At 42.7% G+C, this 17,407-nt stretch overlaps 2 protein-coding genes across 3 annotated transcripts; one reads left to right on the plus strand and one right to left on the minus strand.

Moving 5' to 3' along the window:
- The first annotated feature begins 859 nt into the window (after positions 1–859).
- Positions 860–10,636, plus strand: LOC111961696 (alpha-(1,3)-fucosyltransferase 7). Its single transcript, XM_023984156.2, has 2 exons — positions 860–984; positions 9,197–10,636. The coding sequence occupies exon 2, from the start codon at positions 9,236–9,238 to the stop codon at positions 10,283–10,285; it is 1,050 nt and encodes a 349-aa protein (XP_023839924.1). The 5' UTR covers positions 860–984; positions 9,197–9,235; the 3' UTR covers positions 10,286–10,636.
- Positions 10,637–10,694: 58 nt separating this feature from the next.
- LOC111961695 (POU domain, class 5, transcription factor 1-like) lies at positions 10,695–16,553 on the minus strand. 2 transcript variants are annotated; one of them, XM_023984154.2, is made up of 5 exons: positions 15,154–16,552; positions 14,896–15,007; positions 12,681–12,811; positions 12,225–12,389; positions 10,695–11,979 (listed from the first exon to the last, which is right to left on the minus strand). In XM_023984154.2, exons 1-5 carry the CDS (start codon positions 15,883–15,885, stop codon positions 11,725–11,727), a joined length of 1,395 nt encoding a protein of 464 aa, XP_023839922.1. In that variant the 5' UTR covers positions 15,886–16,552; the 3' UTR covers positions 10,695–11,724. The 2 variants fall into 2 exon arrangements, with proteins under 2 accessions (XP_023839922.1, XP_023839923.1); XM_023984155.2 differs by having other exon boundaries at positions 11,816–11,950; positions 15,154–16,553.
- Between the last annotated feature and the right edge of the window lie 854 nt (positions 16,554–17,407).

Below are 17,407 nucleotides of genomic sequence, written 5' to 3' on the forward strand. Positions count from 1 at the left end.
CTGGTCATCCCTACTGCCTCTGATCTGGAGGACTCACTAAACACAAATGCATAATTTTTTTAATGATGTCTTAGTGTTGGAGATAGCCCCTGGCTATACGTAAAATTAAAAAACAAGAAAATGGTTCCAATCTGGCTTGCTTAATATAAGAAATGTTAAATAATGTATACTTTTACTTCTGATACTTAAGTATATTTTAGCAATTACATTTACTTTTGATACTTAAGTATATTTCAAACGGAGTACTTTTAGACTTTTACTCAAATCATATTTTACTGGGTGACTTTCACTTTTAATTGAGTAATTTTCTATGAATGTATTTACTTTTACTCAAGTATGACAATGGGGTACTTTTCCCACCACCGTGTTGGGGTAATCATTATGTACGACGAAATACAATCTCTACAAACCTATTTGTCTTCATCACCAATATGGCCACAGCAGAGCATGGTAAACACTAGCTCAATGTTAACCACTGTAAACACACAATTTATTACCACCAACACTGTAGATGGTAGTGATACTGTGTCCTAACAGCCCTCTGACTAACACGTCAAATAGTTTTTTTACACTAACTTGCACTATCTCATAGTTTTTATCTCTGTTCACTAACATCTCAATGGAGGCCTTCCATCCACTAATGATGGTCCCAACAATCCCCTCCTGCTTAGTAATAGTTTTTCTACTGTTTTTTTTATTGTATCACATTTGGTTTGTGCATCTTGCTAAACTGAGAAACACAACATTTGACTGAGAAAAATAAGCAGGGAGGGACAGAAGAAAAAAGAGAGCGAGAGAGAGAGCTTAGTGCTGCTGTGCACACTGAGTACGTACATCCCGTTAAAGTTATCTTTCCATCATCAACACAGAGCATCACAACCCTTTTCACCTCTGCCTTCTGTGGACACTTCGAGCAGGGTCCGCATCAACAGGAGCAGACAAGACTGGGACTTCACATCCACTGACCCACAGCCCACTTCCCAGGTTAGTGGATAGAGAGGGACAGAATTATTGTGCTGTCCATGGCATGTTGGAGAGGGAGTGAGTTTTGTTTTATTATTTATTTTACTCTGTATTGTAAATTGGTTAGATTCCAGTTAATCAAGTTAAGATTCTCCTAATCTCAAGAGTGAATGTGTCTTTCTGTTCCTGCTACTTTCAGTTACTCAGACTGCTCGTATCTGAGACCTGTGGTCGGAACTACACAGACTGCTTGTATCTGAGTCTTGTGGTCAGAACTACACAGACTGCTTGTCAGAGAGGTTGCATGTGTTACTTCTTGTCACTCTAATCTACTGTGCAACGATCTAAAAACTCAATTAATCATTTACACTTGTGAGAATTGGCCTTTATTGATAGGGCTAAATTGAAATGTTTCTTACAGAAGAAATATGAATTAGATAACCATGGTATAGCAACAATTGAAAGGGAACAGTTTCAAGATTAAGGGGAAATTATTAGTCAACAGTTCACCTGACACAAGGCTGAATCCAAACGTGAAACTGTTTATTTGTTGATAACAACATCTGAAAATACTCTGACAAACAGAAAGTGTTTTTTGTTTAAAATCTATTAAATATTTTAAATGAATGGCTATAAATCGATCTCTGAATGTGCTACCGTGTTGAAACCACTCCCTCATGCTGCACTACGATGTAATGATTTTTAGTGCCCAGCTTCAAGTACTTTCAGATTTCAGATCCTACGTCAGACAGGCCCAGAAAAAATACTACTTTGTCCGTGGGAACCAGGGCTATCAATCAATGCAAGCCATTTCGATCTACCGTATCCACAGATCAATTTATAAGCAAACAGAACCATGCAGGCCTCCTAAAAGCAAGCTGTCGGGCACGGTTTTCTCCAGTACACGGGAGGTGTAGGCAACACTGTGTGCTAGCTAGCTAACTAGTAACACCGGTAGACGGTGTCCTTCGCCCCCGCCTGTCGGTCCAATTTTCTCCAGTAAGCGGAAGGCGAGGCCGACACCATGTGCTATCTAACGAGCAAGCTAGGACACGGTGTCGCTAACTAGCTAGCTAGTTAGCACATGGTGTCGCACCAGCCTCTTGCCACTGACTATCAAGGTAGCTAGTTGCAGTAGCACACGGTGTTGCCCCAGACCCCCATATACCAGAAAAAAACGTGCCCAATAGGTGGGGGCGAAGTACAGTGTCTCCCGGTCACCCACCTCCCATTAGCACAGCAGGCAGGAGGAGGGGGGCGACACCATGTGCTAACTAGCTTGCCTGCTGTGCTAGCGGGAGGCAGGGATGACCGCTAGACAGTGTCCTTGGTCGTCGCCTGTCGGGCACTGTTTTCGCGCAGTTCTCTTAACGATGCTCAGTGCAGGTGTTCGGCATGCGGGAGCGAAGGACACTGTCTACCAGGAGCAAAAAAACTCAGATAATACTTTTTTTTGTTCCTTTTGACCCACATTCAAAAGTGTCACACAAACATGCAGATGTCTTGCACGAGGGGGGGCGTTCAAGTAGGAACCAATGGGATGCTCAAGGGGAGGCGTTCCTGAAGATGCAGGAATGCCGACATGCAGGAACTCCCCGAATTGCAAATGTATAGGCAATGGAAGGCAGGGTTCATCAGCGCATCACACGCCACTTTGCAGTGAGCTGAAGGCAGTATGAATTTGGAAAACATAAACTTACTATATATTATGAGGCATGTCTTACCTTGCTAGTAGCCTAGTCAAAATCACACCATCTTTAATTGTCCAGTAGCCAAAGGCATAATCGTAGTCATACAGTGGGGCAAAAAAGTATTTAGTCAGCCACCAATTGTGCAAGTTCTCCCACTTAAAAAGATGAGAGGCCTGTAATTTTCATCATAGGTACACTTAAACTATGACAGACAAAATGAGAAAAAAAAATCCAGAAAATCACATTGTAGGATTTTTTATGAATTTATTTTCAAATTATGGTGGAAAATAAGTATTTGGTCAATAACAAAAGTTTATCTCAATACTTTGTTATATACCCTTGTTGGCAATGACAGAGGTCAAACGTTTTCTGTAAGTCTTCACAAGGTTTTCACACACTGTTGCTGGTATTTTGGCCCATTCCTCCATGCAGATCTCCTCTAGAGCAGTGATGTTTTGGGGCTGTTGCTGGGCAACACGGACTTTCAACTCCCTCCAAAGATTTTCTATGGGGTAGAGATCTGGAGACTGGCTAGGCCACTCCAGAACCTTGAAATGCTTCTACGAAGCCACTCCTTCGTTGCCCGGGCGGTGTGTTTGGGATCATTGTCATGCTGAAAGACCCAGCCACGTTTCATCTTCAATGCCCTTGCTGATGGAAGGAGGTTTTCACTCAAAATCTCACGATACATGGCCCCATTCATTCTTCCTTTACACGGATCAGTCATCCTGGTCCCTTTGCAGAAAAACAGCCCCAAAGCATGATGTTTCCACCCCCATGCTTCACAGTAGGTATGTGTTCTTTGGATGCAACTCAGCATTCTTTGTCCTCCAAACACGACGAGTTGAGTTTTTACCAAAAAGTTATATTTGGTTTCATCTGACCATATGACATTCTCCCAATCTTCTTCTGGATCATTCAAATGCTCTCTAGAAAACTTCAGACGGGCCTGGACATGTACTGGCTTAAGCAGGGACACGTCTGGCACTGCAGGATTTGAGTCCCTGCGGCGTAGTGTTACTGATGGTAGGCTTTGTTACTTTGGTCCCAGCTCTCTGCAGGTCATTCACTAGGTCCCCCCGTGTGGTTCTGGGATTTTTGCTCACCGTTCTTGTGATCATTTTGACCCCACGGGGTGAGATCTTGCGTGGAGCCCCAGATCGAGGGAGATTATCAGTGGTCTTGTATGTCTTCCATTTCCTAATAATTTCTCCCACAGTTGATTTCTCAAACCAAGCTGCTTACCTATTGCAGATTCAGTCTTCCCAGCCGTGTGCAGGTCTACAATTTTGTTTCTGGTGTCCTTTGACAGCTCTTTGGTCTTGGCCATAGTGGAGTTTGGAGTGTGACTGTTTGAGGTTGTGGACAGGTGTCTTTTATACTGATAACAAGTTCAAACAGTGCCATTAATACAGGTAACGAGTGAGGACAGAGGAGCCTCTTAAAGAAGAAGTTACAGGTCTGTGAGAGCCAGAAATCTTGCTTGATTGTAGGTGACCAAATACTTATTTTCCACCATAATTTGCAAATAAATTCATTAAAAATCCTACAATGTGATTTTCTGGATTTTTTTCTTAATTTTGTCTGTCATAGTTGAAGTGTACCTATGATGAAAATTACAGGCCTCTCTCATCTTTTTAAGTGGAGAACTTGCACAATTGGTGGCTGAGTAAATACTTTTTTGCCCCACTGTATACATACTTTCTTTAGAATATACATTTATTATTCCCGCAAACCCTACCACCCCTCCCCAATTGGAGTAAACTAATAAACAATAACACTTAGGCTTCTACCTTCAGTTTATACATATTATACACATTTTACAGACACAAGTTTGTTTTTAGTACTTCCTTTATTTCTTTTGTCCATCCAGTTTAGTTTCTATTTGTAACTGTGCTATTTCACAAAATTTCTGAACCTATATACATTTTTCAAACCCCGTATGTTTTTACATTGGTATCTTGTTATTAGTCCCACCCTTCAGCTCCATTCAACCCCTCCCATCTATCTCTTAACACTGTCTATTTTTTATTTCTAATTGCCATATATTTTTCAACTGTGCTGTGATGCTTCACAAAAGTACTGAACCTTTTATTCTCATGGCTTCTACAGATTGTAAATTAAGAAGCATTTATGCTAAAATAATGATTGATTAACTGAATTTCCAGATCACGCAGTATTGCTATCTGCAGCGTTAGTTCTAGTAAATGTTGCAGTTCATCCGCTGTTCCTGGACCTGTGACCAAAAACAAGCTACATGTGGACAGTACCAAAATAAATGATCTAATGACTCTGCCTCCTCACAGCAAAATCTGCAGAGCTGATGTTCTGACTTTATACACTGCACTCTTTGAGATAGGTGGTTAGCAAACAAGGCCAAATTCCCCTCAGAGACACCAATATTCCTTAGCCGGCCCACAAGAATGGAATTGTCTTCCGTATCAAAAGCTTTGGCCAAGTCAAAAAAAATAGCAGCACAACATTGCTTAGAATCAAGGGCAATGTGACATAATTTTTGACCTTTAAGGTTGCAGTGACACATCCATAACCTGAGCGGAAACCAGATTGCATACCAGAGAGAATACTATAGACATCAAGAAAGCCAGTGTGGGAGATGATTCAATGTAACTAGGTGCAGTTGCTATGCTGAGAAAACAACATCAAGCCAATAATTACATTGGCCGGATGCAGAAATGATGTCATCTAGTGCATGACTCCATTATTAGCAGGCAGTATATTTAGATTGTCCACTTTGAAGAGCTAAGACAGAATGGCTATATAAAGAATGGAACATACAGGACCAGGGCCCCGCTACCATTATAACCTATACAGCTGTCAGATGTGGGCGTTAACAAATCAAATGTATTTATATAGCCCTTCTTACATCAGCTGATAGATCAAAGATCTGTACAGAAACCCAGCCTAAAACCCCAAACAGCAAGCAATGCAGGTGTAGCACGGTGGCTAGGAAAAACTCCCTAGAAAGGCCGAAACCTAGAGAGAACCAGCTGAGGGGTGGCAAGTCCTCTTCTGGCTGTGCCGGGTGAGATTATAACAGAACATGGCCAAGATGTTAAAATGTTCATAAATGACCAGCATGGTCAAATAATAATAATCACAGTAGTTGTCGAGGGTGCAACAAGTCAGCACCTCAGGAGTAAATGTCAGTTGGCTTTTCATAACCGATCATTGAGAGTATCTCTACCGCTCCTGATGTCTCTAGAGAGTTGAATACAGCAGGTCTGGGACAGGTAGCACGTCCGGTGAACAGGCCAGGGTTCCATAGCCGCAGGCAGAACAGTTGAAACTGGAGCAGCAGCACGGCCAGGTGGACTGGGGACAGCAAGGAGTCATCCTGCCAGGTAGTCCTGAGGCATGGTTCTATGGCTCAGTTCCTCTTCCGAGACAAAGAGAGAATTAGAATTAGAGAGCATACTTAAATTCACACAGGACACCAGATAAGACAGGAGAAATACTCCAGATATAACAAACTGACACTAGCCCCCCAACACAAACTACTGCAGCATAAATACTGGAAGCTGAGACAGGAGGGGTCAGGAGACACTGTGGCCCCATCCGATGATACCCCCGGACAGGGCCAAACAGGCAGGATATAACAAGCAAGAACTGAGATGCAAAGATAATGGTGGAGAAAGGTCAAGGGAAGCTATTTTCATATAGAGGGAGGGGACTCTATACGTTATGCAAAGACAGAATACTATAAAGGCAGGACTCTGTAATATGAGAATTTAGTATTTTCCATGGAGGGGCTCGCCTTTGTTACATTTGTAATAAAGTCTATTTTGAAATCACAAGTTCTAGTAAGAGGGTTATATTTCTGAGTCAATATTCCACCACACCAGTCAGTTGATTATTGACAAGTTTTTCCAACACTTTTGATAAACAGGTCAAAATAGAAAAATTGGCCTATAACAGTTAGGATCAGCTTGATCTCCACCTTTAAATAAAGGACCCACCGTGGCTGCCTTCCAAGCAATGGGAATCTGCCCAGAGAGAAGAAAATGGTTAAAAAGGTCAGAGATAGGCTTGGCGATGATAGGGGCAGCAACCTTAAAGAAGAAATGGTCTAAACCATCTGAACCAGATGGTTTTTGGGGATCAAGTTTAAGGAGCTCCTTTAGCACCTCGGACTGAGTGACCGCCTGCAGGAAAAACTTTGTAGGGGGAAGTGGGAGGAGCATCGGGGATAGTCGCATTAGAAGGGGTGGAAGATGAGGAAATGTTGGACGGGCAAGGAGGCATGGCTGAGTCAACTAGGAATCCTGACTTAATGAAGTGGTGATTAAAGAGCTCAGCCATGTGCTCCTTGTCAGTAACAACCACATCGTCAACTTTAAGGGACATGGGCAGCTGTGAGGAGGAGGGTTTATTCTCCAGGTCTTTAACCGTTTTCCAGAACTTCTTGGAGTTAGACCCACAGAGAGAGAACTGCTCCTTAAAGTATCTAACTTTGGCCTTCCGGATTGCCTGAGTGCAATTATTTATAATTTGCCTGAATGAGAGCCAGTCAGTCTGAGTATGCGTATGCCGAGCGATTTGCCAAATGGAATTATTGAGGTGGAGTAACTGCCAGATCACAGTCGAACCAGGGGCTGAACGTGTTTTAAATTCTCATTTTCTTTACAGGTGTGTATTTGTTAACGATAATAATAAACGGAACATTAGTTACTTTAATAATGTTTACTTTAATCTTGCATTACTCATCTCATATGTATATACTGTATTCTATACTATCTACTGTATCTTAATCTATGCTGCTCTGACGTTGCTCGTCCATATATTTATATATTCTTAATTACATTCCTTTACTGAGATTTGTGTGTATTGGGTATATGTTGTGAAATTGTAAGATATTACTGCACTGTCAGAGCTAGAAACATAAGCATTTCGCTACAACCACAATCTGTTAAACACGTGTATGTGACTAATAACATTTGATTTGATAACACTGAAAATATAAAAAAAGAAGGTCCAAGCGTCTTCGACAGAGGGGATCAAGCTGATTCTATACCAATTAGAGAGGTCAGGTCATGAAGGAAGGCTTGCACATTAAAGTTTTTTAGCAAGCGTTTATGACAAGTCAGGACAGGTCGTTTCACTGAGCAGCCATTATGAACACAGGCACGTATCACAGCACATAATACTAATACAATACAAAATGCATAAAAATGTCTCTCTTCACAGTCTCCGTCGTGCCGTAAGGTGTTATTTTATTGCTAGCTTGAGTTACCTGGAGTGCATGGCAGTTACAGTTACAGCGAGTGACTTGTCCCTAGAGATTCTTTTCATTTTTTAGATATTTAGCACCAGCCTATTGCTAGTTACCCATTCTAAAACTGACTGGAGCTCTATGTTAAAGGTGTCAGTTATTTATTTTACTGTTGCAGTGGAAGGTTATTAGTAATAAAATAATGGTCCAAATCGGCTGCCCTGCAGTACATCATACTCAACAAAATAATTTGCTTGAAAGAAAACCCTCTGTGTTCTGTTGGATAGGTAACTGCCCATCCATGATAAGGCAGAGGATATTAATCCATAGCACAAAAGAAGTCTAACAAAACAGCTCCCACAATCTTATCAATTTCTTCCAGCCAATCAGTCATTTGTGCCAGTAACGAGCATGTTGAGTGCCCTTCCCTATAAGCATGCTGTAAGTCTGTTCATTTGTTTTCTGTAAAACATTGTATTTGGTGACATGGAGACAAGCACAGAGTTGGGAAGGAAAGACAACCACAATACAGGAAGTCAAATGTAACACGCAACACAACCAAAATAAGAATGACAAACCATGTTTAGCAGTAGCAAACAAATTCAATCTCCAACTGATCAGTCTTATCTTTGACCAAACTACTCCCAAAATGTACATTGAGATGGTGACAAACAAGTATGTACATCAAACTGCTACAAGGAGATACATACCGTAGCTATTATCATTCAGCCATTTCTAACTTTAAAATCAATCGCTCCCTGGATGTCTGATAATACCATGGGATGGATGGAAGGTGTTCCAATAAAATAAGTGATAAGGTCAATGGGCTACTGGGTACAGACACAGGCTGGTCTCATAGCCTAGAAGTAACATAGTAAACGATAATCCTGGACACTCAAATCAGTATATGTTACGTTTGGTATGATTACATAAGACAAAAGGAGGGTGGTTGGTAGGGTGTATGATGTGAACATCTGGCAACCCAAATGTTGTGCGTTCTAATCCCAAGGACAACTTTAGCAACTACTTACATTTGAGCTACTTGCATGTTAGTTAACCCTTCCCCTAACTCCTAACCTTAATTTTAAACCCTAACCTAGCTAACATTAGTCAAAACAAATTGTAATTCGTAACATACGTATTACACATTTGTAATTGTACGAATTGTAACATAGCCTATCATACAAATTGGATGATGGACATCCACAAATTAATACGAAATGTAACAATTTGAATGTCTCAGATTTTTGTTTACCCCTGAGTCAAGGTTAACGGAAACTCAATCCTGTTTTCTCTGCTCATTTCCCTGCAGTGACAGAACCCTGATGACAAACAAGGGTCCAGCTCTACCATGGACTCCACCTCATTTTGCCTCAGGCTCTTCCTCCTCATCATCTGCCTGGCCCCTCTACTGTTCTTTCTGGTGGGACAGGGGAGTGAGGGTGGATGGGGTCCAAACTCTGACAGAAGCCACAACATCACCATCCTGCTGTGGCACTGGCCCTTTGGCCCCTCCTACAATTTGGAGGGAGACGTGTGCTGGAACCGGTACCGTATCCCTGACTGCCGCCTGGTGGACCAGCGCTCTCTCTACCACAGTGCTGACCTGGTGGTCTTCCACCACAGAGAGCTGATGAACGGCCAGGAGCGGCTGCCCCTCCACCTCCACCGGCCGAGGCACCAGAAGTGGGTCTGGCTCTCTCTGGAGTCCCCTGACAACAGCAGATACCTGAAGCCCTTCAATAACGTGTTCAACTGGACCATGTCCTACCGCCACGATGCTGATATCACCATGCCCTATGGTAAGCTGCTGCCGAAGGACTGTGATACTGGTAATGATAGCAGCACAGAAGACATCATTCCCAAAAATAAGTCCATTCTGGCCTGCTGGGTTGTTAGTCACTATGAGCCTCAGCACAGAAGGAGCTTGGTGTACAAGAGCCTGAAAAGAAGCATCCCAGTGGAGGTGTATGGTCGCTTGAGAGGGAGGGTTTTGGCCTCCAGCGACCTGCTGCCCACCATCTCAAGCTGCTACTTCTACCTGTCCTTCGAGAACTCAATCTCCAAGGATTACATCACTGAGAAGCTCTGGCGGAACGCTTACCAGGCAGGGGCAGTGCCTGTGGTTCTGGGTCCACCGCCAGATGACTACATAGCCGTGGCTCCGCCAAACTCCTTCATCCACGTTGAGGACTTTCCATCCACCAAGGAGCTGGGGAACTATCTCCGCCAGCTGCAACTGGACAAGGCGAGATATGCTGGGTACTTTGCGTGGCGGCATAGCTATCAGGTGAAAGTGTATACAGACTGGAGGGAGAGACTGTGTAGCATCTGCCCCCAGTATCACAGCCTGCCTGCTCAGAAGGTTTACCATGACCTGGAAGCCTGGGTCAGGAAGTGAAACCACACACGTGGTTCACTTTGGCAGCTCCTCAGACTTTCTGCATCCCAAATAGCACCCTTTTCAGGTCATTACATCTGACCAGGGCTCATAGGGTCTGGTCAAAAGTAGTGCACTATACAAGGGGAAACCGACACCTTTTAAAAATGTGAAGGTGGTCTTCTCTAGGACCAGCTCATTTCACATACATTTCAGCAATAAACCACCTCCCCACGCAACTGTGGGAAACAGGGAAAGTGGTTGAGCATTTATATACACAATAGCATATTCATTTATTGTTACAGAAAATATACACAATAGCATATTCATTTATTGTTGTTACAGAAAATAAAAAATATTTAATTGTATGGTGCAAAAGTTACAAGTAAACCATCTTAAGGTTGCCCCAGAAAAATAGCCAGAGTTTCAATAAATTATCAAATACGCTTTTATTTAAAAACATGGCATGTAAATATCTCTAGTCAAGAGATTTGAGTCACATACAAGATGAAATGACTTCAACTACACATGGCACTAGATTGTGCCTGCGAGGGATGGCCATTTCAGATTTGTTTTGATCAAGTCTTTGTATAAGAGTGCTGATGTAATCAGCGCTGTAACAGTGACAACCATTAACAATACAGGTCCCTGATGATCATGTTAACATAAGTACCACTTTGGTTAATCCCTTTACCAAAATGGCTACCATTAGATTAAAAACAGTTATGCAATACAAACATAGCAGGATTTTTTAAGACATCAAAAAATGTATTTGTATCATACTTCCACTATGAGAGTATACCTTCTGGACAAGACTTTAAAGAAATTGTAGGTAAGACAATGATAACCTCTGCAACAATAAGACAGCACAAGGATATTCAAGATAAAGAAAAAAATCTCATTTTAAAAATATCAAAAAAAGGTCAGACAAATTTGTGCAAAAACAATCTCACGGCAGATATTCAGAGCCACCCCCCCCCCCCCCCTCCCCATGGTGCAGGATGGAGCATTCAGTGCTGTGCAGATTACATGTAGCTGAACTGGGTGGGAGGCAAGTCCCTAAACCGATGAACACTTAGAGCATGTGGGACAAAAGCAGTCTCAAGATACCTTGCCTTTCAAATAGACTAGAAATTTGCAGCTTTGATCCATTTCTTCACTGTATTCACCCTCGATTGACTTCCTCCCCATTGTTGTTGAACTGGATACAGAGGACAACATCCTGGGTTGGGAGGGACTGGAGGACATCCTGGGTTGGGAGGGACTGGAGGACATCCTGGGTTGGGAGGGACTGGAGGACATCCTGGGTTGGGAGGGACTGGAGGACATCCTGGGTTGGGAGGGACTGGAGGACATCCTGGGTTGGGAGGGACTGGTGGAATGAAGAGGTAGAAAATAGCTATGTTGGGTGGAAAAGGAAGGCCACATGGCCAGGGCTGGTTTGGAGAACTGGAACACGTTTAGCTGGTCAGGTGACCCACCAGTCCAGGGTGCAGGGCCTGCTTAAAGACATCTGGCCTCTGGAGGGGGGGCATGTAGAAAGTGGGGGCCCCGGTGTGGCTGGATAGGTGGTACCCCTGCCCAGGGAGGGGGGAGTGGGTCATGTGCGGGGGAGGTGGGCTCTGCTCGTAGTACTGTCCTTCACACTCCTCATCGAAAGGGAGGGCCAGGCGCTTGCCCTTCTGTCTGCGGTTACAGAACCACACACGCACCACCTGTCAAACACAGCACATTTCCCCGCTTCCTTAATTTAAAAAATATAGAACCTGACAGTGTCAGATGAGACAGCACTAAGATTCAAACCATGGAAACACAGGAAAAGCATATTTACCATAAATGAATTTAGGGTCCATTTCATTTAAGAGCAACTTAGACTAAACAGCCATGCAGGGTTGGGGAAATAAAGGCCAGTAGGTGACCGAAAGGAAGTGAGGGAAGGCTGTATCAGTGTGGGACTCACATCTCTCTCCAGACACAGGTCGTCTGCAATGTGTGTGATCTCCTGGGTGTTGGGCTTGGGGCACTTGACAAAGTAGGACTCTAGAGCCGTGCGCACCGAACCCTCCAGACTGGTCCGCCGCTTCCTCTTCCTGGTGTCCACAAACACCCGCTCGATCTTGTACATCTGGGGATACAAGCATACTCACATTCAGACTGGGACATTAGTGTGCTTAGGTCCATTGCAGAGGACATAACTATTGGTCCCCCTCAAATACCAAATGCAAAAGTTGAATAGATAACATTTAAAATGGTGAACATTTTCTAATAAATATTACTCTGGTTGGCCATGGGAAGTTCATGGCTAACAAGATGGAATCCTAGACACATTGTGCAAACCTGATGCTGCTCTGTACGAGCTGTGATTCTAAACAAAACAAAGGTATCTGATAAAGAGTTCGATTAGAAGAATACTCACATCCTGGGGGTTGTCAGAGGTCTCAGCCTCATTCAGCCATCTCCGAAGCAGGGGCTTCAGCTTGCACATATTCTTGAAGCTGAGCTGGAGGGCTTCGAAGCGACAGATTGTAGTCTGGCTGAACATCTTGCCTAAACAGAGAACGAGTCATTGTCAGCAGTTGACACTAGGGATGAATATTTTCCAAAAAATCTACCAAATCGCAATACCGGGAATAATTAATATGCATCCTGGGGAATACGCAAAAATCGGAGCGTTTAAAACTAAGATATAGTCGCTCAAGATTCTCCCTAAATAAGATTGTCGCTGAGCCAAATTGGTGTCTAGGCTGCGACACTATGGAAAGATTTCACAACGAGAAACTAATATTTAGTAATGATAGAGTAACTGCTCCCCAATAACACTATTGTGAATTGCGAAACAGCTAGTTGATCAATTCAGAGCGTTATCATGTTCCTCAATTAATTCAACGCATTTCATCAGTAGGCCTAGGCTATCTCGACACAGACATGCACTAACAGCAGGCAAACAAAGGCAATGACCAAAGTGATTAATCTTGGTAGATAACCAACGAATACCAAAACTTTGTTTGGCAAAATCGAGTGGATTATACAGATAGCAGATCAGCTCATGAATAACGGGAGATGAAGAGGGACTTGTTGAAACATCAATGCATCTTAACCGGGACCAACTTTGTGTTGTTTACACACTACTGAAGCTCTCATACAGGCAGCAATACGAGACAGCGCAGAGAAGAGGGGGATTATTATATATTTTTTACATGCATATGCGAAACGTGATTTGAAAATGGCACCTATTGATTACAGAATAAAATTAGGAATGTTAATGCTAGACAGGATCCGGATGTTGGGTTTCAGTGAGATTGGGACGATAGGAATATACCCTAAACTCTATATAAGGCTACTACGTGAGTTAATAGATAAATAATACACTAGATTTAGGCTACGTTATTACATGCTAAATGTTTCTGCAGTGATTGTGAACAAACGAATAAATGAGCTACCAATTCCACTTGTCCAGCCAGAGATCAATCAACCAAATATACAGACCTTGGCTTTTGGTCGGAGTAGGACAGGCTACTACGCGAGTGAAGCGCAAAATCCACTTGTATAACATGCTAGCAAAATGTTCTGATCAGCTAATATATGAGCAAGCTATCAAAAATATGTTCATTAGCACAGACTCCAATTTAGCTAACATTTCCCCGGTTTAAATTGTTACCAAATATCTAAACGGAGATTCAGTGAAAACAAAGATCTGACATTGAATTATCTAGACTAGTCCCCCACTTGTCTCAAATCAGCGACATGGCGTTGTCCCAATGAAAACGGTGCTGAAATTATAATCTAGTTGACCACACGACTAATGCTTTAAAAATGTGTATAACGGTTTTATATCACTTTGGGAGTTTCAGTATAAGCAAGAATTTGGTAAATGCCTTCAAATGCATTAGCCTACTTAATTCCAATATTTCCATCATTCAGCTGAACATACCGCGAGCTTTCCTCTGCACTTTCTCCGCCCAGTAGCTGTTTCCTGTCTCCTCACTCAGCTGCCGCCCGCCACATTGTTCTCAACACCAGTTCAAATCAATATATAGTGTACGGTTGTCCGGTTAGGGCTCATTTATGTGATGTTGAACCAGTCCTGGGCTTCAGCTCACTGGTCTTGGTTCAGAACGGGATCGAATTTTCAATTCTGGTGAGAGGTCTAAAGTGCATTCGGATCTGGTGTGCAGTACAGCAGTGTCAATTATGCGTGTGCTTTGAATTTATGGCGATTGTGTGAAGTAAATACACTATGCGTCCATGGGACAGCCTGGTTGGAGAATGGAAATATATATATTTTTTTAAATGGCACAATATGCTGCTGCTGCACATAGTGTATTTTGGGAGAATTGCATTAGTGCGATATTGGGTCATTTGCCGGATCTTGTCCTTAATTTTTTCGGGAAATGTAAAGAGTGGTCCCGGAATCCCAGTTACCCATGTTAATCCCTAGTTGACACTGCAACAACTACAGTAGATATCAAACACAAGAACCATAGTATTCTATGGTTTCCTACGCCAATTTAACGGAACACTCAGTAAGTCCAAAGACCAAACATGCATTAGTATTCACCAGCTCACATTGGCAAGGTTAGGCTGTGACATAGGTTAATGGTAGTTTTAGTGTACGCCTAATCCAAACTCACCATAAAGATTGCCTAGAGCCATTCCTACATCTGCTTGTGTGAAACCCAGTGTTATACGCGTGTGCTTCAGCTCCTTGGCGAACTGTTCCAGCTCCTCAGTTGAAGGGTTCTCCTGTTAAAAAGAGGCACACTTACTAAAGACTTCAGGAAACATTTTCCATCTCTTAACTTTTTTTATTAATAGGCAGGCTCCAGGGTAAACACAAGCTAATAGGACATCATGGGGATAACGGTACATAGGCCTATTTTCAGACTCACCTCTTCCTCGGAGTCGCTGCACCCACCGCTGGAGGATCCATTGCTCTGGGTTTGCGCTTGGGCACCTTGGCTTGCGCTCCCGTTGAACGTGATCCCGGGTAACCCATTGCTGGGGGGTGACGGCGAGAGCGATGGGGATGTTGAAGACGAGGTTGAGGGTATGGAGTTGAGGTTTTGAGTATTGGAACTCGCAGCAGTGATGTGGGGAAGGCCGGGCCAAAACGAGGGGTTCCATGGGGTCGAGTAGTAAACCCCGTGAGCCACAGCGGACGACGGAGTTGGATACTGTTGACTCTTTACCTCATACTCGTCATTGACATCCTTCTCAATCTTTATATCAGGCATTTTGATTTGTTCCCTGGCTTCGGCAATGGGTGGGCTCAGGTTTGTGGCCTGCGTAGTCACTGCAACCCTCGGTACTTGGCCGGTGTATTCGGGAGCGGCGATGGGATACCAGTGTTTGGGTTGGCAAAAGTCACCGGCTTGTAAATCGGAGGCCCTATAGTCACCACCGGCCGGTGGGAATTGAAAAAAGGTTTGAGGTGTTGGAGGCAACCCATTGTATGCAGTCTTGTTGAATAGAAGACTGTGGTGCTGTAGAACGCCGTGAGGGATCTGGAGCGACGTGCCGCCAAACGCCTCTTGACCCAAGGCCTGGGCGTACATGGGTCGGCTGAAGTCATCCGGCCGGCTGTTGCAATCCGAAATAGGGCTCTGAGATCGCTCCGACATTCTCCTTGATTTGAATCTCAGACAATGTGGTTCAAGCACTTGGTTATAGTCAATGACACGCTTGCAGTCTATACCGTCTATATACCCATTACGCAAGATAGAAAATCGTTTCTGAACGGCCTGCCCTGAACACTTGAGGGTGGCAAGAAAATGTCCAAACGCCAGCGTTCTTTGAGCAATTCCTTAAAGGGTGAAAATCAATCCCGAAAGTCCCTCTTCACGCTGTGTGGAAACAAACCTGTACAGAAATAGAAGCCTGTGTGCGATATACCTTATCAACTGTAGTCCATTGAGTCTCGAGTTCACCACCTACTTCACCTTCAAATGGTCGTCTCACAACACCCCAGCTCCACAGTTTTTTTTTTATCAATCGGTGTTGGGATGTTAATTGCCTCGCATCCCATTGGCCGCGAGAGACAATCATACACAGCTGATTGTGAATTTGCGAACGAACTTGATTTTTTTCCCTTCACGGTGAGATAACGGTCCATGCTATCCGGTATCATTGGGACGTCCCTACCCCCCATTGAAGTTGAAATGTAAATGGTTAGTTAGGTAAGGGTTATGTTTAAGGTTAGGTTAAAGGTATGGGTTAAAGTTTAGTGTAGGGACGTCCCAAAGATCCCTGATAACACTGACCGTGAGATAACAGGTAAGGTAGTGCTTTCCCACTGGAATCTTGAGACTGAAAAAAAATGTTACTATATATATATATATATATATATAGGCTATTCGTTTTCCTGAGATAACATTTAAATAACACAGGCTCAGGTGTGTATGCAAAAATCCTGTAAGCAATTAAAGAAAATTATCTAGTAAAAAGTTATCTAATTCACGACTTCAATGTTGATCCATTTAATATATTTAGCCTACATGACTAAGTAGTAAATACATATTCAGTGACGTAAGTATCTAATATGCATGTAGCGTTGTGTGGACATTGTTTAAATCATTTACCTTAACTAGCTTTCCTTGATATTAAAAAAGGGATTTGGGATAGCCTACATATTTTGACTATCACTCATTATAAATGTTGGCATATAGGCCAAGAAAGTATATGCAAAATTGGTTTCAAATCAACAATAACATTTAATTTAACAACATTTGGGCAACCTTGCTGATCATGCTCAACTTATATCAATTTTATATTACACTATAAAACAATAGGCTATATAAAGATTAGTATATATCTTTTTCATAGCCTAAAAAGCACATTTTGTGCAAAAATAATTATCGAGTCTAAGTGAGGGATCCCATTCGATCAAAATAAAAAATGTAATAGCATAGACCCATCTATTTTCACTTGCTGAATTTTTTTGGCTAATTGTTAGAATTTAAAATGTAAAACAAATGTTTGTGGGAAAAATAAATTTGTTAAATGGAAATTATAACCGACTCAATGCATTTTCATTGAGGTTTAGACTTATACACAAAACACATTGGCCTTATGTGACCCACAAGCATTAGTGAAGTTAACCAATAAAGAATTAGGTTAATGTTTTGTCATATTTCAATGTATGGA

This window comes from Salvelinus sp. IW2-2015, linkage group LG4q.1:29 (genome assembly GCF_002910315.2).
Source record: "Salvelinus sp. IW2-2015 linkage group LG4q.1:29, ASM291031v2, whole genome shotgun sequence".
In the NCBI taxonomy this organism is placed as follows: Eukaryota; Metazoa; Chordata; class Actinopteri; order Salmoniformes; family Salmonidae; genus Salvelinus; species Salvelinus sp. IW2-2015.

Bases quoted from the DNA above. Each gene is read 5' to 3' on its own strand.
- LOC111961695 (XM_023984154.2), bottom strand. From the start codon at position 15,885: ATGTCGGAGCGATCTCAGAGCCCTATTTCGGATTGCAACAGCCGGCCG. The intron at 15,008-15,153 runs GTGAGTCTGAAA...TCTTTTTAACAG, and splicing joins GCAGCGACTCCGAGGAAGAG to GAGAACCCTTCAACTGAGGA. The intron at 11,980-12,224 runs GTGAGTCCCACA...TGTGTTTGACAG, and splicing joins ACCTGTGTCTGGAGAGAGAT to GTGGTGCGTGTGTGGTTCTG.
- LOC111961696 (XM_023984156.2), top strand. From the start codon at position 9,236: ATGGACTCCACCTCATTTTGCCTCAGGCTCTTCCTCCTCATCATCTGC.